The 25799-nt window shown below is 40.6% G+C and overlaps 3 protein-coding genes across 6 annotated transcripts in view; all 3 read left to right on the plus strand.

Moving 5' to 3' along the window:
* Positions 1-1940: 1940 nt before the first annotated feature.
* ccdc112 (coiled-coil domain containing 112) lies at positions 1941-6362 on the plus strand (the record flags this gene model as incomplete). Its single annotated transcript, XM_084025705.1, has 14 exons — positions 1941-1985; positions 2339-2466; positions 2887-3008; positions 3224-3313; positions 3515-3590; positions 3810-3936; positions 4155-4274; positions 4495-4632; positions 4827-4948; positions 5161-5284; positions 5426-5602; positions 5814-5912; positions 6024-6142; positions 6224-6362. 14 exons carry the CDS (start codon positions 1941-1943, stop codon positions 6252-6254), a joined length of 1518 nt encoding a protein of 505 aa, XP_083881831.1. The 3' UTR covers positions 6255-6362.
* Positions 6363-6637: 275 nt separating this feature from the next.
* Positions 6638-19592, plus strand: pggt1b (protein geranylgeranyltransferase type I, beta subunit). The gene is made up of 9 exons (XM_084025443.1): positions 6638-6781; positions 7345-7463; positions 8659-8723; positions 9264-9415; positions 9769-9901; positions 11343-11388; positions 12831-13015; positions 13669-13777; positions 15892-19592. The coding sequence occupies exons 1-9, from the start codon at positions 6654-6656 to the stop codon at positions 16056-16058; spliced, it is 1104 nt and encodes a 367-aa protein (XP_083881569.1). The 5' UTR covers positions 6638-6653; the 3' UTR covers positions 16059-19592.
* Positions 19593-22945: 3353 nt separating this feature from the next.
* The window catches only part of trim36 (tripartite motif containing 36), a 28071-nt gene continuing 25217 nt past the window's right edge, over positions 22946-25799 (plus strand). For 2 of the 4 annotated variants that reach the window (XM_084025435.1, XM_084025436.1), the window contains exon 1: positions 22946-23121. In XM_084025435.1, coding sequence (XP_083881561.1) covers positions 23059-23121 — 63 coding nt within the window. In that variant the 5' untranslated portion in view covers positions 22946-23058. The remainder of the gene's footprint in view (positions 23122-25799) is intronic. The other 2 variants (XM_084025438.1, XM_084025437.1) reach the window with 2 other exon arrangements.

Here is a 25799-nt window from a genome sequence, read left to right on the forward strand (position 1 = left end):
AAAATGTTGATGTGTTGACGACACTAGAGAGAAGGAGAAAGAGAGATGGGTTTGGAGTCTGAAGCGCAGCAGGAAAAGCCATTAGACTGATCGCTTTCCCCCTGCCTGACCACACACACACACACACACACACATGACTGCATGTGCATGCATGTGCAGTTGCCTGTCTGAGTGTGAGTCTGACATAGCCAACATGTGCAGGACGTAGCCAGATCACGTTTCTTTTTAACACATATACAATTACAGCACTAGTCAGGTGTCAGAACAGTGTGTGTGTGTGTGTGTGTGTGTGTGTGTGTGTGTGTGTGTGTGTGTGTGTGTGTGTGTGTGTGTGTGTGTGTGTGTGTGTGTGTGTGTCCAAGCAGGTATGCATTTTGGTCTGTGCATGTTGTTTATGTGCGTTAGTGTTTGTCCACATAGTTAACCCTAATTAAAACTGACATGTTGACTGAAAACACTGTCATTCATTAACAGGCTGACAGCCAGCAGGACAGAAGGTTTACACACGTAAACACACCTGTGTTGTCACAGTGTGTACGTCTCCCATTGGAAACACACACACACACACACATATACACACCGTGGCAGATGTCATAAATAAGCATGTCTAATTCAAAGAAACGACAGGAGGGAAGCTCAGAGTTCCACCGCTGCACGAATGCAAAACTGACCTCTCGGTTTACAGAGATCATGTCTCATAACATTTCCAAACAGCCTATTTAGCTCTGAAGAAGAGGTCAAAGGTCACATCTTTCTCTCTGCCTTCCTTTCCTTTCCTTTTTTGTTGTCCTCCTTATTGAGGGGAAACACTGATGTGAAAGAAAGTGTCAATAAGAACCAAATGAATTGCTAGTTTGACTTAAAAAAATAAGTAATCCAGATCGTTATACTGTATCTTGAGACCTTCAGGGAGTAGAGTTGGCTGGTGTCATCACGTGACCTAAATCTTGTGCAAACAATTTTGACGTACTTGTATATAAATTACCACGGACATATAAATACAGGTATATTAATGAAATGTGACTTCTATGATCCTTCTCAAGCATTAGGTGCAGTGGGCTGCTGTATAGCAGTGTCTTGCTTAAGGATACTTTGACATTTACATGAGTATTTCTATTTTATGCTACTTTATACTATATTTTGATGCTATTAAACTTTTACTCAAGTAAATGTTTGGATGCATCTTCATCGAGGAGAGTGGTTGCTTATGTTGCAACGACAACTCTGCCTCTGCACTCATGGGAGAGACCATCCCCAATATCTGCACTCAATAATGGATTCAGGTTACTATTTATACTCGCACTATCTTTCTCTCCTGTCTCTTCTTTCTAACTGTCACTCAGCCAGCTATCATCACAATTATAGTTGTAGGCCATCATAAAAAAGGCTGTTATAGAAATAAACCACGGCCTCGGTAGACAAAATGGGAAGTTATTTGAGAAAGTGAGATGCGCAGGTATCTAACTGTCGTAGCAGGGTGCAGATTGATATTTCTGTACCTGAGGAACTGGATCACAGAAAGTGTCAATTTCGAGGTCTTACAACTTGTATTTGTTATCACAAAATTAAGTTAAATGTCTTATTTTATTATCTGGCCATAAGTGCCATTGAAGTGGTTCAAGATACCCGAATGCCCTTCTTCATCTCAGCGATTCAAACAGCAAGTCAGTGTGATCATCGGGGCACTGCTGAGGACACTAGTGTCATGTGTCGTCATGGTTACGGTCACCTGGTTACATGAGGTTTTTCTCCCACCATGTAGCCTGACCATCAGCTCTGAAGGGAGCAGCACCTGCTAGAATGTGTGTCAAGTCCAGTCTTTCATGTGTACAAATACAATCGATTAATGACACGCAGCGAACTCTGCTGGTGCCAGCTAGTAACTACAGCAGTACGTTTTTTTTTTAAATAAAGTTTATTGTTTACGGATTCCCTCAAACATGGCCACCCTAGCAACCACAAGACGCGGTGATGAACGTTGCTCGGTAGCTATCACATATATATTTACTACGTTTGGGCTCAAATTGACACTATTTAAATTATCTTAAAGCTTCAACGTTTTCAAAGAAACCAAGAAATATGGCGTATGTACTGTTGGACGACTGACAAGCTTGCGGTCGTTAACCAAACCGAGCTAACGTTAGCTAGTTACAGGAGAGGGAGCTAACTAACGTCGTCCGATGTACATGTCTTGTCATTATTTGTGTCGTGTTTGTGTTGTATTTTCTGAGAGGATACGTCACTCCTGCTAGTTTCCCTAACTCAAAAATAACTAACTCGATTAAATGTACACTCAGATGTTGTGTTTTGCATCTTTCCACTGAATAACTGTGAGCAGGAAGACGGAGACTCCAGCAGCGTCCAGCCGCTCTGCACGTCACCTCCTCCTGTCAGCGGCGGTGACGGCGTGGACCGGAGGCAGAAAGCTGCTCAGTTTCTCAGGGAAGCCGAGAAAAACAGAAGGCAGTAAGTGAAGCTTAGTTAGCTCAGGGAATTACTGGAATATCAGGGAATTTCAAAAAGTATTATCCAGACAGGGGATTTTATCATGTTTGAATTTTAGCTAGTTAGCATTTATCAACATGTAATATTTCCCATGCTGATTTTTTAAAAATATTTTTTTCATTTAATTTAAATGGTCATTTAAGTATGAAGTACACAGATATAAAGAAGATATAAGTGGCTAGTGGTAAAACAGTAGACAGTAAAATGTAAATGGTAAGCGACCATTCCTTAGTCATGCTGTATTTATGAAACCAGTCACCAAACCACTGTACGTCAAATCAATCCTTAATCAATGCAATGATTTTAAACCTTAATATTGGTCTATCTGCACTCATCAATAATGTAATATACCTATTTAACTTTTCTTCTCGTTTTTCATAGGATCGACAAATTAGAGAAAGAGAGGACATTGAGCATTCAGTGCAGAAAAAATGGCTGGACAGATGTGCCAGCAGAACTGGAAGAGTACGAGAAAGTGCTGGAGGAAGAAAGAAATGCTGAGAGTGGGTGTTTCTTTGCAGTACACTATCCTAATATTTCCTCCAGATATTTCATTATTACATGGGGTATCAAGTACTGGGAAGATATATATCCATTTCCTTTCTTCTGCCTAATCCCTGGAAGTAGAGTCCAACGTTAACTGTCACATCCAGCCTCAACAACAACACTTTTAAAAAAACTGCTGTTCATAATGTTCTTTGCTTTTTATTTTCTTTAGAGATGAATCTTCAAAAGCATCTCGTGAAGATTCATAATGGTGTGAGGAAGTTTCAGAGACAGCTGAGAGATGTGAAGCCAACTCCTGAGTGTAAGTTTTGTACCCAGCATATTACCTTAAAGACAACCATACCGTCAATAGCATGCAGGAACATTCATTATTTTCTTGTCATCATATATATATCACTATTTTGCTATATCGTTAAAAACATGTGATTGTAAATTAGTGCACTGCTTGATGAAAGCATGGTGATTGATATTAATGTTTCTGCATTTCTACTTGGGTTTTCAGTGATCGAAAGACTGAAGGGAATAATGTCAGAAGTGGAAATCTCAATTAACACCCTCAAAGAGGAACAGCAGTCATGGTAACAAGATACACTAAACAACCTGAGACAAATTTTGACTGTAACAATAGAAAACCCGATAAAATAGGCCTTTAACAAATACCACTTTTAACTCATAAGATTCAGTTAAATACATAGACAACTCAAAATGAGCAATTTAAGAAACACACCATTTAATAGAATGGCATCCGATACATATTTACCACTAGCCATCATTTTGTGTTTCTCTGTTCCTCTCAGCTTTGAGGAACTTTTGAAGGAGGAGAGGACGTGCAAACAGGAGGTTGCTGCTTATGAGAAGAAGATGGACAACTTGAGCCTTGCTTTCAAATCAGACCCCAAACTACACACAGTCGCCACTGTTAAGGTCTGCCTCTCCTCATCTTCCTCCTTTCTGTGTTTTTGACAGAAAGAGGAGGGAGAGCCATGTTTGTGTCTGAGTATTGACTCCTAGAATTAGTGTGATAAATAAATCTAACACAATGTTGCTGCGTTGAAGCTCTTGTTCATACTGTTTTACAAAGTGAAAATGCATCCAGAAATCTTACCCATGCAGCATTTCATTCAACACATTATATTTTTCAGAAAACCAAACCCCCAGACAGAGACCTTCCTCCAGAGGTCAGAGCACTGGAAGCTTTCCTGCTGAAGACAGGAGGCTCATGTGGTGGCTGGGACCAATATGAGCACCAGGCCTTCCTAAAAGTAAGACATTATTGTGTTCTGTCTTGTTCTAATGAAAAATCTGTTTTTTTTCTGCCACCTTCCACCTGCAGATCGTTGCACACAATCCCTAAAAGCCACTCCTTAGACTAACAGCATTCAATGTTTTGCCAACAACAACAGCACCTGCAGCAGATGCTAAGTCAAAGGTTGATCGCCACAAGCTCCCCGTCTGATCTACTGTAATCTGTTTGGTTTACAGGTTTGGACAAAGCACAGTGGGCAACCAGCCTACAGGAAAGAGGCCAAACTGTACTTGCCTGGAAAAACACTGGAGGAGATAGAGCAACACAAGGACTGGCATCAGGAGATGATCTACCTACAGGACAACAAGAGAGAGGTAGAGCAGCGCTCCAAATTAACTCTTTTCCTCGGTTTCTCTCCCGATATCAACTTTCAACTATCCCAGACTTAACAACAGGCTTTAAACTGTGTAAAGCCGGGAGCTCCAAAATAGCTCCTAGGAGCTGTGGTACTGTTCTAAAAAATTTATTAGTTTCCATTTTTTGCTACTTGTCTTTATGCCATTCACAGGCTATTCAGCGGTGGAAAGCCAGCAAGCAGCAGGAACGCCAGACCAGAATACAGAGCCAAGAGGAGGCCGAGGAGGCAGGAAGGAGGGAGAAGGAGGCCAAAAGCCAGGCCCACCAACTCAGGTGATTCAGAAGTAGAGCAGAATAAAATAAAACACACAAAGATGAGGTAGAGAAGATGACTGATTTATTCCATGGCTAAAGCAGTGAAAAGCATCCATGATGTTTCATTGGTCACCTTTAATAAAGGTGAATTTGGAGATTTTCCTCGGCCTTTGTTATTGTCAATTTGGTGTCATGTCTGTTTTAGTGTATTTTATTCTCTTCTGTCTAAGGATTGAGGAGAGGAGGGAGGCAGTGCGACGGCTGGAGGAATGGAAGGAAGAGAAGAGAAGGAATAAAGAACAGGAAGAACAGCAGAGGCTGGCTGAGGAGATACTAAAGGGAAGACGGGAAAAGGTGATTTTGCGTGTGTAGTTGTGATTCATCAAATATAGTGCTTCTGAATTCATTTAGCATAAAAATCTATACACATACATAGGTTTAGGTTGGTGCCCTTGACCAATATTTTTCTTCATCACACTAATTTCCATTTATCAGGAAGAGCGCCGCCGGCAGCTGGAAGTGAAGCTGACCATTGAGGAGCAGCTACGACTTAGGAGAGAGGAGGAGGAGGAACAGGAGAGTAGGAGAAGAGAGGAGGACCAGAGGGAACTAAGGGAACTAGATGAGAGAAGAAGGGAGGCAGCAAAGGCCATCAAACTCTTTAAAGAAAGGGTACAACATCTGAGTTATTTATCCATTATTTGTCAGTCTTGGTGTTATCACTTTTAAAGGCCAGGCTTTCTCCCTAGAGAACTTATTGTGAGGTTGTGATGTATTTTGGCATTTGAGGTTTTGCCAGTTTTCCAAATATTGGAATAAATGACAAAGCTAGTGTTAGAGAAGTCACTATAATGTGTAAAATACAAAGCTTGCCTTTCTGCAGGATCTTCACAAGGTGGAGGCAAAGCTTCAGGAGAAACATCTGAGGGCAAAAGAGGGAGAGGAAAGACAGAGGAGAATCACTGCTAAGTTGAAGGAGAAGGTAAGGGTTGTACAGTGAACAAGTAGCAAACATTTCAATCACAACATTTGAAAATCTTTCATAAGCAGGGTTGTTGGTCTCGTAAAAGGTTACTGTTTGTTTCTCATTCAGGTGGATGGGCGTATCAGCAGAGACCCATCCAGGCTTACTCGTCCCACTAAGGGATGGGAGGAGCGGATGAAACACATTGGACCTTCAGGGGGAGGTCCTGTGCCACAGATGTTTCACAGGTCTGATTCAATACAATCATTAGGTCAGGTGGGTAGTAGATGATTAATGAATAACTGAAGTATTTTGTCATTTTGTTGCAGAGCTGTTCCCACTTGGAGACAAGGCCTGTGATGAGCAACAATTGAAGAATTAAATGGGAATTTACACACCGGACCTCAACACCAGATTTTGTGCCTTTGTTTGAATCTATTCTATGAATAAAATTGACCTTCATTTTTACAAAACTGTTATTTTAAATAAAAGCTTGTTTAAACTTCACAACTACTTATCTCTGGTGGTCTGTGTTTGCTGTTTAAATGGTGTACTGGTAACAGTGTTATTAGGTATGTACAGCAAAAGTAATATCCAAAAACACTATCTGACTGCATTCTATAATCATGTGCACTGGTTGTGTCTTCAATATAGATAAAACGTCTGAATTGCCCTATATGTACATCGCTCTGTATTCCGAGCTTTTATTGTGAAAAACAAACGTACCGGAAAAGATTCCTCATAGGTGCGGATGCAAAGATGGCGGAAGAGGAGAGCCAGTTTGAAGAATTTGAGCAAATAGACTTTTTAAGAGATAGACATGTACGGTTCTTCCAGAGAACGCTGCAGGTGTTACCTGAGAGATACGCCTCGCTGGAAACAACCAGGTACATTTACTGGGATGGAAAATGTTGCTTTAGTTTATATGTTTGGCTGAAGAACTTGACTAGCATTCAAGCTAGCTGTGGTTCAACCGTTTTGAATGAAGGCTAGTGCTACTTAGCTTAGCGGTTCTGATAATATTAGAACTGGTAGTGAAGTTATAACAGATTGGCTGTAATGTTAGTAAAACAGGAAACTGGTGGTACAGCGGGCCACGATGTGCCGTTAAACATATTAGTGAACAAGTTAGTATTAGTATAAGAATACGGCTTATTAGAAAGTGAACTCCAGGTAAAATGTAATGTGACAGTGTCTTTATTTGTAAACTCAACATCTCTCTAGTTTATCATCTGCATTTACTCAATAACTAAGGTCAAATTATAGTAAATCAAGCCATTTTATAAAGGTAATCTAATGTGACTGAATAACACCACCGTTTACATTGCCTCTGATTTGATGCTTAGCTGTGACCATGCATTGATTCTTGTAGCTTGTATATGTGGCCTTTTCTGTCCATCGCTATTAAATGGGTAAACCTTAATAAAATTGCTATCTACCTTCTTTCCAGGTTAACAATCATATTTTTTGCCCTGTCTGGTCTTGATGTGCTGGACGCTCTGGATGTGATCGATAGGAATGTCATGATTGAGTGGATTTACTCACTACAGGTTCTGCCCACAGAGGACCGTAAGTCTCATATCTTTTCACTTTTTCACACCTGACTGAATATAAGATAATAAAAGGTACAGTACAAGTATTCATCGTAAATAAAAGCAATGTAACAAGGTTTGCATGAAGCAGCAAATCAAAAGGTTGTTGTCAAAGCAGCTAACTTTATCTTGACTAAGTTGGACGGAGCATCACCTCAGGCACGCAGGACTTCAAAACATTATTTGTCAAAAAGAGCTTCTTGAGTAACTATTTGAACAAAAATATTTGGGATTTTTCTAACACCATGAACAGGAAATGCCAGTATTGTTTCTGCTTTTGAGGAAGACAGAAAAAATAATTAGTCTATCAGAAAATTCTTTGAGGAATGGACAAATCTAGCTTAGAAAACATGCCAGAATAAGAAGAATAAGTTAACAATACATTTAATATCATATAGTATAACATGATCAATATATATTTCAGCTATTTAAGTCATACTTAGTGATATGATCCATCCATCGTCTACCACTTATCCTGTATTCATGGTCGAGGGGGGGCTGGAGCCGATCCCAGCTGACATTGGGTGAAGGCGGGGTACACCCTGGACAGGATGCCAGTCAATCACAGGGCTGACGTGTAGATACAAACAACCATTCACTCTCATATTCACACCTACGGGCAATTTAGAGTCATCAATGAACCTATCCCCATCCTGCATGTCTTTGGACTGGAAGGAAGCCGGAGAACCCAGAAAGAACCCATGCTCACATGGGGAGAACATGCAAACTCCGCCCAAAAGAAACCCTAACCTGAACCCGGAATCAAACCCAGAACCCTCTCGCTGTGAGGGGACAGTGCTACCCACTACACCACTGTGTACCCCCTAGTGATATGTGTGATCAAGTATTGTTCATAGAGTAGTTTGGTTGACATGCAGTATAATGAAACTGATTGCAGCATATTGTTCACTATTTGCAGTATGGTGACATTTTGTTAATTGGGTTCTGTGTCTAATGCTTTTACCTGCCTGTAGGTGGCAGCAGTACACTTTTTTTGCTAGCTGATCATCTTTGCAGTACTTTGCTGAAGGTCAATACAAATAGAACAAGACCTAGTTTGTGAGACAGTAAAACAGAATATGACTTTCCTGTTCCAGTTCTTTCTTGATGTTTACCACTGCGTAGTCCTTTCTTACATTTCTACCTTCTCTTCTCCTTTTGTTTACTTACAGAAGCTAACCTTAGTCGTTGTGGGTTTCGAGGATCGTCACATATTGGAATTCCTTACAGCACTAAGGTATTGCCTTGCCTGATCCCATTTTTTTACTTTAAATAAAATGTTGACTTGATGTCTTGTTTGTAAAATCTATAAAACCTTTGTTATTAGTTAAGAGATATATTTTATGTAAACATATTCACTGCTGTGATCATCAGGGATTTGAAAAGAGTATACATGATATTCTGTTTGGATATTCAGAATTAACTTTATTCCGATTAGGATATACTACTATATTCAGATTTTAGGAGTTGTACATGTATATTTGGAATGCATTACATCATCAATCATCTCAGCATCTGTAATATTACCATGTGTCATTGTAATAGACATGTTTGTCACATTTGGCATTACTTATCTTTCCCCAAGGAGATAAAGTTGTGGATGTAATTTCCCCAAAATAGGGCTATTTGAGCTTCCTTTGTATAGCTAAATACTTGATGCGAAATGTGATTAATGGCTTCTTTTTCTCTAGATGTTTCATTTAATAACTAATATAATCTCTTGTTTTTTGTCTTTAACAGTTGTATCAATAATATCTTATTTTGATATGTTGTTAAGGGTCCAGGTGTGCTCCATCCATATGACAGTGGCCATGTAGCCATGACCTACACTGGGCTGTGCTCGCTGCTAATACTGGGAGACGACCTGAGCCGGGTTAACAAACAGGCCTGTCTGGCTGGTCTCCGAGCACTGCAGCTGGAGGACGGCAGGTCAGCCTACGCACATGTACTCTCATAGACAAATTCACACTCTGATTTTTACAAGCACTTTCACCATGACTCGAATATACCTGAGGTCATGTAAACAAAAACTTGCATTTGGTCCTACAACAGTAGACGGTTTGTCTACACACATACACAAGCACTCAGGCACACATACATTGTGTATGTCATCTCTGGCAGATAACCCTATCTTCAGATCTAAATATATTTGAGTTAACCCTTTAGCAATTTCAGCTGACAGGCTTTTGAATGATATGACATAACTTAAATGCTACAAATTCTAAACAATTTCAACTGTTTTGTATAATTCTCCTGCCTTTGTGACTTTCCTTTGCTTCCAGTTTCTACGCAGTGCCAGAAGGAAGTGAAAATGACATACGGTTTATCTACTGTGCAGCCAGTATCTGTTACATCCTGGATGACTGGTCAGGCATGGACATCCAAAAGGCTATTGAATACATCAGAGGAAGTCTGGTGAGTGGATTTTAAAACATAGAACAAGGCTTTAAACTGTGGGGAGAATATCATGTTTTTGTTTCAACCTCTGTTCTGCACCATTCAAAGTAGTGCCTCCGCTCTTGAATGAGGATAATACCTTCAGTAGGTGGCAATCTACTGAGAAATACTTCATTTATAATAAATGTGTGTATGTGGGTTGGTGGGGGATGAGCAGGGAATCCTGGTCTTAAACCTCAAGCAGAGTTCTTTTTCCCCTCACCAGGAGAAAAACAACATGTTCCAATTTTGTGATGTGGCACTTAAGTGATACTTTAACTCACCATTTCTTTAGCCTCAGTGTTTGTTTTTCTATCAGACATGGGTTTGACTCATCAAAGCGGACTTTGTGTGTGGTATTTTCTTCATGCCCCTCATCTCAGTCTCTTGTACAACTCAAGTCCCCAGACCAGAGAGATGGTCCCATCCACCTCTCAACTCCAGCTTATTGAAGCTGGAGATATTTAACACAAGAGTGTTTCATTACATGAGTCGTATTCCCTCTCTGTCTCTCAGACGAAGAGAGATGGAGAGGGGAAGCTCTGTTAATGAGCTAACAGATAACTGTGATTTATGTGGAGTACAAAATGTCTTTTGAAATGCAAGTATGTTGTTGGTGACTGTAAAAAATGAACCCTGGTTTTGCGTTGAAGATCCCTGGAACAGTAGACAAGTTTACCAGCCACACTGAAGTTTCACTTAAATTTGGATAGCGCCAGGCGTCCATTCACCAACATTATTGTTATGGTTCGTCTGGTCAGACCAGACCAAACACACACACAGACAAGGTTTTTTTCCAAGTGACTTCCATCTGTTATTGAACTTGTGTATTTTTGTAGGAACTGCTGCTTATGATCAGCTGTTGTTTTTCCCATAAAGGTGCCTTGTTTGAACCTGGTCACAGTTTTAGGGAATATATGTTTTAAAGCAAGTGTTCAACTTTTCCAGATTGATTTTGCAGATGAAACCGTATTCCCTTTCTTTCTGTAAACAGAAATAACCATGTCCTTATGTGGAGTCCCAAAACAAGGTTATGGAGAATGCTCATTTTTAGCTCCTCTGTTGCATAAAAAAGTTGGCTTGGATGGAAGTAGAAATAATACTGGGACCTTCTTGCGCAGCATTTTTAACATTTTAGTTAAATGAAAGAATGTTCAAATGTTTGTTTTCAAAATAATTGTTAGAACTGTTATGGTATTATTATGTACTCATAATGGTGCTCTGTTTAAGGTCAAGTACATTTCAGTACTCGCAATGTTAAGTGGTATTGGTGTATCCCTATTTATAACTGCTGATGCATGATTACAACACAACTGTTCAGCCTCTTCTGACACTGATCTCTATCCACACTCACATTAGCCTTACATGACTGCTGAAATATTGCTTGTGATTAAATAGTTCTACTTTGTCCTTTATACAGTCATACGACAATGGGTTTGGCCAGGGAGCCGGGCGGGAGTCACATGGTGAGTATGTCCATATTGTAATGGTTTATACTTAACTCCAGAGGTCAGAAATGTTTGAAATTTGGATGCAAACCAGAAGAGAGAAGTACAAATGTACCCTTGTCAGCCCAGATATAAACCTCTGATTTATGAAAATCATCATGATTCTTATTTGCCACTGAAGCATATCTGTAGTCACTTTTTATTTGACATGGCAGAGGTTGCATTTTCCTTTTTGATCCTAGTTCATCTGGGTAATTCCCCTCTTTGTGGTAAATTAAACTTCTGTGATTATAGTCTTCAGTGGGACTCGGCTCTCTTCTCCAAACCAGCCAACTGTCTGTCTGAGAGCTGATTACACATCAGTAGAGATATACAGTAGATGCCTATTATCCATCCACCCTTGAAGTGTGTGTTTGTACAGCACCAGGACCTCCTGCTGTGTGTGTTTTAAATGTGCACAGACTCTTGCACTGTTTTTGTAGAGGATTGTGTTTGAGCCAACGTGTAGTTCAATTTTGGAAACATGGTATTACAGAAACTATGTGGCAGGGTAATAAACTTTGTATTCAGTGTGGTTGGTTTTTGATCTCACTGCTTCCTCTACATCATCATCTGTATAGGCTTTATGTTCTTTTTTCTGAAGACAGAGTGCCTCTGTTTCCATTCACTTCAATTCATGAATAATTTACTATGGCCCTTCCTGTGAGAGGAAAATGGTAAAATTCAGGTGTGATTATTTGTTCCTAACCTGGTGTTACAACAAAAATGTTTGTTTTATTCAGATTTATATTCCCCCCTCCCCCTGATCTTCCTGTGCCTCCAGCAGATAGTGAGCTGGACACCTTTTTGATTAGACGTGATTTACACCCCTGATATGAGAACACACAAACATAGATAAACAGCCGGGAATGGAGGTGGTGTTCAGGGATGAGTTAAAGGCATGGCGATAATGAAAGGAGCTGGCTGTTGGATTGTAGAAGGTGATGGATAGCTGCTGCTTGTAGTTGTACTGATAAAAGCCTGTCGTCAATCGATGAACTAGTTCATTTTTGCATGACTCTAGCTGTAAACACTCCCTCTTCAGGTTCTGTTGCATGTTTTTGATTATTGTGCAGAAAAGTGTTAAAAAGGCAGCATAAAGAGCCATTTTCCCTACTAGCACACATTTTATATCCATACGAAGCACACGGTAGCTCCACATTGTGATCACTTCCAAGGAAAGGTGTAAAATGAAAGTAGTTGCATGCTGTCAAATATTTGGCAGTTAAAGAGCCCACACTCAGACACACCCTTTGTTTTTACTGCAGTCTCTTGTAATCATCTAGTTGTCTGTCATCAAAACATTTCATGGACCACTGGAACCACTTTACAATTTAAATACATGGCCAGACATGCGTAATCCTAATTAATTGGATTCATTTGTGTTATGAATTGGCCTAATTCACTGTCTGTGTGTCCAGGTGGCTGGACATACTGCGCCATAGCCTCTCTGTGCCTAATGGGTCGACTGGAGGAGGCCCTTAGTCAGCAGGAGCTGGACAGGATCCGGCGCTGGTGTATCATGAGGCAGCAGAGCGGCTTCCACGGGCGCCCCAACAAACCTGTGGACACATGCTACTCCTTTTGGGTGGGAGCTACACTAGAGGTACGGACTCAGACATGTATTCAAGTTTTAAAAAATTGTACCGGCATGCAATAAATTACATGCAACAATTTTTAAATGGCACTGTATTTACCTGCACTGTCAAAGCACCTGGGTTTATCCCCTTCACCCAACTCAAAAAGAACTGGTGAGCAAACTTTTCAGCATGTGGGTCATAACTATGCTCGAGGTACATACAAGCACACGGTCCTGAAAAAACTGAGCCAAACTACAACTAGCTATGAGTAAGTCATGAATACATCCACACACACGCACCTAAGCAAACACGGTGAAGGAAACCAGTGAATTTCTGGGTCAAAACTGTGCCATGGGGGCAAGTGTGCACATGCGTACCAAATATTTGTATAGAGCAAACTATAGAGTTAATCCTTTATCTTTCCTTCATTATTAGCTGTATAGATGGAGATTGCAGTGATACAAACATTATCTCACTGTTTAAACAGAACATGCTCGGCATCTTTGTAATTGAAAATGCATTTTGAACCGTAGACACAACCAGTTGAAAACCATTAACAAATCGCTGATTTATATTAGATATATTTGTCTCGTTTTGCTCCCAAATGTTGTGGTAAAACTTCTCTGTCATTCCCCTCCTTTTCTCTCACACTTCTCCCCCACCCGCCTTCCGGTCCCAGCTGTTAGATGTGTTCCAGTATTCAAACTTTGACAAGAACAGGAGCTTCATCTTGTCCACGCAGGATCGTTTGGTGGGGGGATTTGCCAAGTGGCCGGACAGCCATCCAGGTAAATGATCTGACTTGCAGAGGTGGCTTTTACAGGAAAATCTTGCAGTAGACGCTCACAGTCATCAGAGACACTGGAGGAAAGCTAATTACAGAATACTGCCACGGTTATTTAGGGTTAGTGTGCTGTTTTTTGTATGTGTATGGGGGATTTTTATCAAAGTAAGAGTGACATAAATCCCATGTACAGGATTAGTAGAGTGGTGTGGTTGAATGGTATATTGTCCATGTGGTGGAAACACAAATAGACTGTATGGTTGCTGTTCATATTGCTGTTGTTAATTATTCAGTAGCTTCAAAGATCAAAAGGACATTGGAACTAAGCAGTTTCAGTTTCTCTGAAGGCTGACCAGTTTGTAATGTGCTTTCCACAGGTGCACAGAGGTCAGGGTGGAGTTCTGGTTGGCAGTTTTACTTAAGATCAATGGAAAAGCTTTTGTAATACTAAACTTCAATAGTGCACATGCTTGTGTGTGCGTGTATGTGTTGTGTTCTTACTCGCCCTTATAATGTGTAATTGATGGGGCGATTGTTCATAGGTAGCCCGAGGACATAGGAGCCGGACCTTCTCACATTACAGGAACAAGGCAGGAAAGATAGGCTTGAAGAAACAAAGAGGCAAAACAGAAGCTGCGTTGACAAAGCCTTGTCAATATTACGCAACAAAAGAAAGTTTTAGGTAATAAAAGGGACTGTTTTGCAGCAGATATCACTGAATGTGCATGAACTTGAACAGTGTAATTATGCATAGCTATTGATGTATAGGATCAGGTCTGGGAAGATAGGAAGGTAACTATAACATGGAACAAAAGAAAGTGCTGTGTATTTGTTAAGCAGTCTGTCAAACTGTCCTTTAACATGAGACACAGCTTTGTTCTTTGCACAGTTGCTCTTTCAGAAGGAATTTGGGTCGACATCGTCATCAGTTTGATGTTGGGAAAAAAAAATACTAGCTCAAATTGATTGATTGAATTGATTCTCAATAAGATGATCTGTTGTCATTAACCCAATAGATCCACAGCTCTTTTCATTGTCCAATAGAGGACCTAAGATCAAAATATAATGAAGAAAATTGCAGTTGCCATTGCTCTTGAAAAGAGTTATGTATTAATTAGATTAATGGATTTCTACTTTGAAAATCCCTGCCTGAGTCAAAGTCAAAAATTACACCTAGGTTTTGGGCCTTGTTACATACATTTTTAGAAAAGTCACCCAGATGAGAGCAGATATGGTAGATGCTGCTCAGGCTATAGGGGGCAATGATTATTATTTCTGATTTGGAATCAATCAGTTGCAGTGTATTACACATGAAATTTGACATCCAGTTTCTAATTTCAGCTGGGCAGGACATTTTGGTGGTACCAGGCTTTAATGGGAGATTTAGTTGTGTGTCATCTGCATAACACTTGAAGTCAAAGTTGTGACTACGCATGACTTGCCCCAACAGTAGCATGTATATTGTGAATAAGTAATATTTGTGATATGTGATTGTTATCGGGAGATATTTTCAGCAAAAGTGGCCCTTATTATTTATTTCATGTCATTTTTTATTTGAATGCTGTTTAGATCACAATGTATCATATAATTCTAAATTGAAAAATATCCTTTTTAATTTAGCCTTGGACTAATCCAGACATGGTTCTTCTTCTGGACAGCCTTGAGTTTGAGTCCATATGAATCCTGATTGATGCAGCTAATGTTGCTTTGATTGATTCGAGTCCAATCATCCGTCACTTCATTATAATTCAATTACCGGTCCATTTGCAAGCCTTTTCTGGTCCCAGAGGAGGTAAAGGGCCATGGGGCCGGCCAATATGCATTATTTATAGATTTTTAAAGGAGCAGCACAACAAAAACCATGCTTGTGCATAATGGTGTTTTTTTATGGGAAATTGAATTGAGTTTGATTGACTCCAGTACCAGTAACGGAGAGTGAGGTGACAAAGGTTAACGTCTTCTTAGCTCTGACCACGTCTACAGACTTGTCACATACAGGTGCTTCTACTGTGATACATATAACCATATCTGACCTAGTTTCCCTCGTTTCCCCTCCTTTCTCTCACTCTTTTCATCCCTCACTATGCTCCCTATTTCCCCCCTCTATATTTCCACCAGACCCTCTCCATGCCTACTTAGGGCTGTGTGGTTTGTCTCTGATCGGAGAGCCCAGTTTGAGGAAGGTTCACCCAGCTCTTAACATCACCCAGAGAGCCTTTCAGCACGTCCAGCAGCTGCAGCAGACATGGAGGGACAGCACTGGCAGCTGTAGCAGACAGCACTGACAGCAGGATGATCCACAGCTCTTTCACTGAACAGGTTCAGTAATCAGGAACATCTAACAGTAGTCAGTCAAAGGCGACTGGACTGGACTTGCTGTGTGTCTTGAAGACGTGTGAACACTCATCTGAGAATCCTCCAGATTTCAGGAATCAGGAGGATTTTTAACATCCCAGTTTGACTGTAGTAACTTCAAGGAGCTAATTTTAAGTTGATCTAAAGTGACTTTTCTGTTAAGTGATACATGCCACACTTGTTTCGTTGCCTTTTTAATTTTTAGACTGTAGTGAATAACAATGTGCGTTGTGGTTTGTGTGGATGAAATCATGTGCCACAAAGCCAAATTTGAGTCACTGCCGATGCCTCAGATGCCTCAATTTTGCAAAACGTTTAGATGCAGTTTCGGAAGCTTCCTGCTCTTCATAGTCAACAACACAATCTGCTGTTAACCTTCCTACCCGAGGATGAACTGAATAACTTCACATCAACATAAGAAATATCCTGAAATTATAAGTTATTCACTGAGACCCCAAGGAGGGCTCAGAACATCTAAAATGTGTCTTTACGTGGTTCTGCAGTAACTGGTGGTTTAAGTAGCTGAGCGTTTTTGAATGGGCTGGTATTATTATTATTATTTGAATCAACTGGATGCACATTTGCAATTGCTGAATAATGTCCCTGTTTGAATGAGTTCCTCATTTTTGTTCACAAGCCAGTATGAACCCAATGGGAAGATGGGGGATGGAATTTGGAGACTGTTCAGAAAAAAAAAAATCACATTTAATAGTTTAACATTTGTAAAACCTCCATAGAAAAAAAACCAAGGCACTATCCTCTCTATACAGTATTTTTTTGCTTCTCTGCCCCTCCTAATATCTCCATCCTCACGTTGCTCTTGAACCCCTTCAAAGCCTCCAACCCTCCAATCCCAAAGGTGATACGTGCCTGGAAGGGAAACTCTCCAATGTATCTCACTTCAGCTCCTTGCAGTTTCACCACTACAGGCATTATTCAGTGTTCACAGGAGATTTAAATGGTAATAGAACTGCTGGGGTGAAATTCATAGAAAAGGCAGCTAAGAGCTAACAACCATGCCCACAAGCAAATATATGACAGATATATGATAGCAAAGAGAGAACAAACTCATAGAAACATGGTTACAATTATTAATGTTGAAATTTCCTATCACAAAAAATATATAATTTATTGTTAACATTTTTCAAAGGCTAAATTGATTGGGATTTTTTTAAGGGTAAATCCCTCATTTCCTGAGGTAGTAGCTGTAAATTTTATCAGCAGATTCCATCCCGACACCCCCTGACTCCTGAACCCTCCTTCACCAGCTTCCATACTTGTTGTAAGATACTAACCAGCTCAAAATCAATAGGGGAAAGATGAAACAGTGGCATCATGTCTTGGGGAAATCTATTTTTTACAATTGTGCTGGATTTTGACGTGATTTTTTCAGAACTGAAAGGATGCAGGACAAAAACAAAGAATAATGCACATGAGCAGAATGTGCCACAGAGAGTCAGGTAACAGAAATAACTGCTATCCAACACAGCACAATCCTGTGAATCCTAAAATCCCATGTGTAACTCACGAGGGACCCTTCAGCCTATTTTGCCCTCAAAAACACAAACAAATTGGAAATGTAATTTTAAATCCTAAAAAGAGCCTAACACGGTGGTGACACACCGAGGCACTGGAGTCCTGAGTGGAGCTGCTAGCCTCCTCATCATGCCCATTCTCCGATTCCCAGTAGGGGACCTTTCCAGTTTCACAGGTTCCTCAACCCTCCTGCTGAAGCCACACCCTTCCATTATCAGACCGCTGTCACATCAAACGCCTGCTCCCCGAGATGACGAGTGAGGTGGAGACAATATCACAGCACGTCGGAAATGCAGTGGCCTGTCTGCAACGTGTTACCTGCGGGGGTCTACTGTGTTTAGCACCAGTTCCGACTGGAAATATAAAATATAATATCACCTCTGTGGTTTTCCTTCCACCATCTAAAATGAAGCTGTACTGAGCCTTGTCTCCTTTCCCGCCAACTTGCCCTCTTTTTTTAGACTTAGAAACAGAGCAAGCAGACAGAGGAAAGGCGATAGGAGGAGAGTTGAATAAATAATGTGAGCCATCTATTATTAAAAGTGAAGCGTCTGAGGCTGGAATCTCCTCCCTGAACCCCAACAAACCCCCAGTGTTATATAGCCTTATTTTGGTGCAAGAGCTATTGCTTTTTAGCCAACTGCATCTTATATTCTGTATTGTTTTACGTTGCTGCTTTGCCTAAGACAGTAGGCTTTGCTGCAGTTACTCTTGTCGACTTCTCTCCTGCTATTTTGTTTACAAACATTTTGTTAGTAACCATAAAATATTTTTCAGAATTTTGATTTCGGGAAAGTTCAGCTATGACTTTCATTGCACCAATTGAGCCTCGTATACATACATAATGTTATAATACAAGCTCAATAAAGTTTGTTTCTGAATTATTCACCTTGATATGATCTGGTATCAAACGTTTTTGTACCGAAGTCTGAGTCAAAAATGTACAGAAAGAGAATGGCCGTGTCTCCCATGCATCTTCTCAAGTGACTTTTATTACTTTATGTCCATCTTTCGGCTGGGTTTTGTCCTAAGTGTACATAATGCAAGACCACAAATCTCAAACTTGACTGAAAAAGGTGCCTCATTGTTCGGGGTCAATGCTTTCTCAATGCTCTCCTCTTCCTTTTCTGATTCCACTACCTAATCAGCATGCTTAAAATGGGCTGAAGGCACTGAATTCAGTAAACATTCAAGAAGTGGAACACCTACTCCATAAACAATTTATCCTCCTCCCGTCTCTGTAGAGTTCACTTATCCAATCAGACATAAGCTGACTGGCAGAGGTCACATTACCAGAATCTGTCATTGTCCCTTCATGTCTGACCGATAATGAATTTGCAGAAGAATTGATTTAGAGAGAACCCATAATTGCATACGTGGCTTTAAAAAGGATGAAGGATTGGCTGGGTGATATGCCATGTATTGCGTCTCAGCAGATGTTATATTGCGTCTCCTTTTTGCTACATCATGCTGCACTCGGTGCCCTCAATCTCGCAGCATGTAAAGATGGGACTGAGGCTTTGCTTTGCAGGGAAAGTTGCGTTTAGATGGTCCCGAGATGTGAAATGTCTTTTGAGATGCAGCCAAAATGCCACACGTGGTCAACCCATGCTCTATAAACTAATATACATAATGTAATAATGAATAATGTAACAAAAAATGCAATGGAATTTATTTTTTCTATGCTTTGTAGAGAGATTGAGATACATATGTAAATGTCTATAAATATGTGACTTCTATTGTGTCAAGTGCTCAAGATGAAAAAAAAATGTTTACAGCTATGTCAGACGGTTAGAGGAATTGGATATGCAAATATTGATATGTGATGCATTGTAGTATTTCAGCTTTGAATTTAAGGACATTCATGTTGATTCTAGCTTGGCGATGCATACTGTATTTATGGTGAATAAAAAACACGTACTAACTTTTACAGTTGTTTGTGGTTTCAGTGTGAGATCCCAGGGTTGCTTTTGGTATTGAAGACCTACAGTCGAAGGCTTTCTATCCCCGCGGGAGCATGAATGTGATCCAAAGATTCAATTCTCCTAATAGTTTGTGATGTCCTTCAGTCGCTCCAAAGCAATTTTGAAATATCTAATATATTTATACATTTATAAATGGACAATTTGACAGTGGCTCTTGGAGGAGGCCATTCATTCACCGTAATAAAAAAAATAAAATAGTTTTATGTTCTGATGAGAGGTAGAATTAAAGTCAGAGGCAGACATTGTTACCACTGCTAGTCAGAAATTCTATATCACATCCATCTGTCGTTCCTGGTTCAAACATGGCATTTATTTCAGGCTTAGCTGGGTTTTCCTTTCATCTGCCAATTAAAAATGTAAGTAGACTAAGGTGGAGTACTTCGTCTTTCCTTTTGGGAAAAGAAAATTAGGGCAATGTATGATTCCCTACAACAGCTGAGTTTATGTATAAAAAAAACCTCTGTGGCTGAATGACTCAAAACTGGTGCTGCTGTATTTTTAACTTCAAAGATGACAACTGGTCAGCATTTTTCCTAATTTACCTCAATTGCCGTTCATTTCTCATCCTACACTGGAGGAGCTTTAGGGTAAAGCAGTCTGGTGATGTTTTTCTCTTCATACTAGGTCAGTGACTAAGACATAATTAAAAGCATTGGGGGGAGGGGAGTTTTTCTGGATACAGGAACCACATGCAAACACATATAGAGTCCCACTTGGGAGCTGCATAGCAGAGTCAGACTTCACAGTTGGCACCGATGAGGTAATTCAATCCAAACATATGTAGCCCAGTGGCACATCGATAATCTCAATGTAGAGGTCAAATACAATTTGGAACAGCATTTGATCACACTTTTATGATTTTAAGTTGAGAAAGCAATTTTTTTTTTTTTTTAAAGGGGGTGTGGGGGTAATGTGGGTGTGGGGGTAATGTGGTTCTTTTCATCCACTTTGAATACAGCCCATCCCAGATTACAACTCTCTGGAGATGCTCCCTCGACAGCCAGCTGCAGTTGTAGTTTGGGTGTGGTTATAGTTCAACAGACAACCTACACCTGGGTGGCACCAGACTTCCCTATGAGACATGTAACCTTATATTGCCACCCCATTGAAGAGGCTGACTGGAAGAAAATGTTCAAATCTCACCTCGACTCCGCATAACATAAACTTTGACTGCCCTCCATTGCAGATAGGGCTGACCAACAATATTTCCCTGAATGGAGCTGTTGCAGCCACACGAGTAAACACATACAGTGTGTTTCCTCTTTTACATCAAGATATGAGCGACTGATTTCTGGTGATCCACAAGCTCCTTGGAGGATGTGTTATTTAACTTGAATCTATCCTGCTTAAAACCCACTAATCAATACATCTGATTGATTATTCGGGCTAGTGGAGGGCACTGAGGCTCAGTTATATGGCTCTTTATGGGGCATTCACATGTAATCTTTACAGATATTACTCATGAGCGCTGTGCATCTTCGCCCCCAAGAGTCTATTGAAGTGGCCATAAAACATATGGATATAAACAACCATCGCAGACGCTGCACTTTACCGGTGAGTCATATGGTACAACATTGCAGTGAGCTTTAGGGTTCATTTGTTTCAATTAATGCCTTTATACATGGTTTGGAGTTAATTTATCATTGCTTAGATCAGTTATTAGATAGACATTCATGGTTCCCAGATGATGAATCCTAATTACTTCTCTCCTGAGGATACATCGAGTACCATCATCAGGGTCACATCTGGGTTTGGAGTGAAAACCACCCGATGTATTCCTGTGATATTTAACAAATAGATTCCTTGAGCTAAATTCAAATTTTGGTATGTCAAGTTTTTTTTTTTGTGTCCAACATTTGGTTTTATGACCAAATAAGGCTGCATTCCCATCAACCTCAGCTCTATCAGCATGCTAACATGCTAAACAAAGATGGTGAACGTGGTCATGAACATCAGCATGTTAGCATTGTCATTGTGAGCAAAGCACTAAAGTAGAGCTTCTCAGATGCCAGCATGCAGGCACAATCTGGCAACCCAAAACGTGTAATGATACAATACATACTGCAATATATAAAAACATATTAATGCCTTATAGGATTAATTTCCATCCCAATTGCAAGGTAATATTGTTCATTTTAAGATTTTCCATCTGGCTGTAACGGTGGCAGCTTTCCCCCAAATGAAGCTATGTTGGTCCACTGCAGTAAAGAGAGATTAACTCAGTGTTTTTAGAAGCAGCAGTCACTCAGTAGATGAGTTATTGTGTTTATTATGCATCGTTTGCTGTGTCGGGGCAGCCTGCCCATTTGTACCTCCTCCACATGCTCAGTGGGCTGAATTATGTCTGCGTGAAGCCACGAGGCCATCTGGTGACGCGAAACAAGTGGCATTGCCTGGAGAGAGAGAAAAAAAATGGAAACACAAACTTAATCCGTCCTCGGACAAAACAGTCGCCGCCTCACATTACAGTTCGTGCGTGAAACGGGCCTCTATTTTAAAATCTGTCATGACAGAATCAATCCTCCCAGCTACAGAAGAACGAACCACTGCGACAGCGCGGAGCTGCAGTCACACATTTGGGTCGCGATGAGCAGAAATCAGCCGATGTAAAGCAACATATGCACACTTGAGCGCGCTGCCAGCTGTGCGTAAATGCCCAATTTGACCGAACGCAGCGCTAATGCTGACAGTGGCGATGGTTGAAAAAAAAATTGTATACTAAATCATTCTGCACTACATTTTTTTTTTCTTGAAATATTTTAATAAATTCATTTTAAAAAAATATCTATTTTAATTTATAGATGAGATTAAAGGGGGGGGGGGGGGGGATTGTTGCTGCAAACCCCTCTGACACTGGGTAGTTGCGCCCCTGCTTACGGATATACGACCCCCCCCCCCCCCCCCGCCTCGCCCCTTTAATCTTCAACCTGAGATTATTATGGTTATTCTCTAGTGACTGACGGACAACACGGATTGATGGCTGCGCGGAGGATACAAAGAGCTGTGTGATCCGGGGAGACGTCGCCGCTGACGGATGATGTCGGGAAGGAAGGAGGGAGATGGTACAGTAGCCTGGACGTGGGCGGGGTTTTCCCTCCAAGATGAGGTGAACTAAAATAAAAATTGGCTTCTGTGGATTCGACGGACAAACGCATCAGAGAGAGAGAGAGAGAGAGAGAGAGAGAGAGAGAGAGAGCGAGAGGGAGGAGATGGTGGTGATGAGGATGTGGTCTGAGGAGCGGATCCTCTCTTGGTGATATCTCGCCTCCCCTGAAGTGAAGCTGTGGAGCTTTTGATTGCTGTTTGTTGAAGCCCCTGCTGTTGTTCGCGTGTGTGTGTTTCTACATTTTCTACATCCCCGTCTGCTGACCGGTCTGTGGACTGTGAACGTCCGCGATCACCCGCAGCCATGTCGGACTCCGAGGACATGACGGAGTTCTACAGCATCGTGGAGCGGATCGAGCGGGGCGAGGTGAGTCTCGTCCGGATGATGTACGATCCTTCTGATCCCTCTGACAGCAGCGCTATGTCTGTCATCATGCAGCCGGCAGCGGCAGCGCCGAGCCGGCCTGCAGGGCTGTCAGGGGGGTGGAGACGATGCCTATTCTATTCCACTCAGTATCTTATTGTGACACTTTATATTCATTGACATCACACTATTATCTTTTATGATATTGTAACATGATATGAGGTAGCCTATTAATGTGTTCTCTTCGATTGATTGCCTTCACCCACACCACTCTATTCCAACATTGTAATGAGTAATAGTCCCTAATCCAATTAAATATTCTATCTATCCAATTAAATATTCTATCTATCTATCTATCTATCTATCTATCTATCTATCTATCTATCTATCTATCTATCTATCTATCTATCTTTCAAAATCCTTGATAATATATTATATTATTTAGCCAGCCTTTGTTATATTATTTTATATTCTATTAAGTGTACCCCAATAATTATATATTTAACAATAACTATATTCTGCTATTTTAAGAAGATATGTCCCTATTCTGTTAACAAAGAATTGAATAACCTACATATAGATTCACACATTCTATTCTATTCTATTCTATTCTATTCTATTCTATGTTGTAGCCTGGTGGCTTTAAGGCATATAGGCTTCTATTTTTAAAGGGAAACAAACGTGAGCATAAAGAGTTTAATGAGAGGCCTTGGTCTCCGAGACTGTTAGGACAGATAGTGCTGCAGGCAGATCACAGACTCCTGTCAATATGTGGGACACTTGGCAGCAGCTGTGTGGTGAGACAGGGCACTGGGTTACTGAGGTGTGCATGCGCACAAGGAGGGGGTCTTTGCCCATTTCAGACTGACAGTTGTGTGTTGAAATGCATCTCCCCCCCCCCCCCCCGTTCACACAATCTGTGACATTCATCCATGACCTGTGTGTGTTTCATGTGTCGAATGCAAAAGGTAAGAAGAAAAAAAAAAAGACTGCACAAGACTGTCTCACCAGCCAGTTAAAGTTGCTGAATTCAGTGATATTTTCAATGGTGCAGAATAATCAGAGCAAAAGGACATGTAAGGACAATTAATTGTATAACAGGGGTGAGAGATTCTTCTTTCTTGGCTCTCTTTTAGGTTACAGTACCTCAATATACAACAGCACAACTAGACACTGTAAATGGACATTATGTTACTATAGGCATCCTTTTTTTACTTGAGCACTTTGCTGATAATGGGTAAATATCTAATAGATGTGTGAAACAGGAACATATATTCAGTGGATTTGAGCCAGAGAAACATAGTCTGTGGAAATGCACATTTTCAAATTAAATATACCTAAAGTTCTCCTTTATAATATTTTGTTGCATACCTTGAAAATGCATATTGGTCAATTTGGCCTGAGAGTGAAAATTGAGCCTATACTCTGAAAATGATGTAGAATTGAGCCATCTGGCAGACAAGCACTTAGCATCCCCTCTCCCCTGTGGTTCTACTCCCATGGGCCCAATAGGTCCCTAAGAGCTACCGAATATTCAAGTAAAAGACACTACAAAAGACATACTTTCTGTTAGCAGAAAGAAGATATTAGATAGAAATCTAAGGATGAAACCTCTGTTACCTCCAGTGAGATTGACGCTGTGGAGCTGCTGCATGGTTTCCTGCCAACAAATGCACTTTGAAAAGTGAATGACTCAACAGTTCTCAAGATGCCTGCGCCACCTTTGGTGACTCAGCACTCTTTGGCCAGTATTCATTCAAACGTTTCCTCCACATCATTCTGTGCTGCTGCACAGGGTTGTGCTACACTTGACCTCCTACACATATTACAGCTCCCTCTTAAAGAAAAGAAGCTGTTACATGGTCCATTTTGTTCTTAAAGCAAAACATTATAGGGTTGACCTGCTAGGGGGCCCCAACGTACAATTAAATGAACTGCAGACCTTTCCAATAGCCACTGCAGAAATCCCTTGAAGGAATTAAAGAGACCCTGACGTTATTGACTGTGATATTTACAGAAGTTACAGATGGGTTCCAGTTTAACACATTCTCTGAATGCCGAATACGGAAGCTTTTACCATCAGGCCGTAAACACTATGCAGGATGGTGTGGATCTTCTGTTCTTTTGTATTATCTTTAATTCTTGTGCTACAATTGTATTCACAGTATTTTGGGCTGCCAACATCGGCAGACACAGGACACTTAAGCCACCACCCAAATTCCATTTCCATATGTCGTTATTTTCAAATTTAATTTGATCTGCAACGTCTTTGTCTTTTCATATTCGTGAGTATTGTTGAATGTCTAAGAGATACATGAGAGGCATATTCAAGTGAATTGGTAGCAATACTGGTTGGCCAATTGCTGAAATATTACAACAACTATTTGATGTTTTGCCAAGATTTGCAGACATTATCATGTTCCCCAGAGGGCTAACCTCGCTGACTTTGCTGACTTTTCATCTAGTGCCACAAGCAGGTCAAGGCTTTTCACTGGAATGTGATGTCTGTGGTACAGATGGAAATGTTGCCCTCAGGATTAAATGAATGTAATAAATGTGGCGACGCCTCTAGCGCCACCATCAGGTCACATTCGTCCCATACATTGGTTTATAACCAAATACTTATTTTGTGCTAATTAACAAAAGTCAGCATGCTAACCTACCCGCTAAACTGCACGTTT

Source organism: Eutrigla gurnardus (assembly GCF_963514095.1).
Source record: "Eutrigla gurnardus genome assembly, chromosome: 13".
NCBI classification, from domain to species: domain Eukaryota; kingdom Metazoa; phylum Chordata; class Actinopteri; order Perciformes; family Triglidae; genus Eutrigla; species Eutrigla gurnardus.

Excerpts from the sequence above, each read along its gene's own strand:
- pggt1b (XM_084025443.1), top strand. The coding sequence starts at position 6,654 with ATGGCGGAAGAGGAGAGCCAGTTTGAAGAATTTGAGCAAATAGACTTT. Across the intron at positions 6,782-7,344 it reads GCCTCGCTGGAAACAACCAG|GTTAACAATCATATTTTTTG; the intron begins GTACATTTACTG and ends CCTTCTTTCCAG. Across the intron at positions 13,778-15,891 it reads GTGGCCGGACAGCCATCCAG|ACCCTCTCCATGCCTACTTA; the intron begins GTAAATGATCTG and ends TATTTCCACCAG.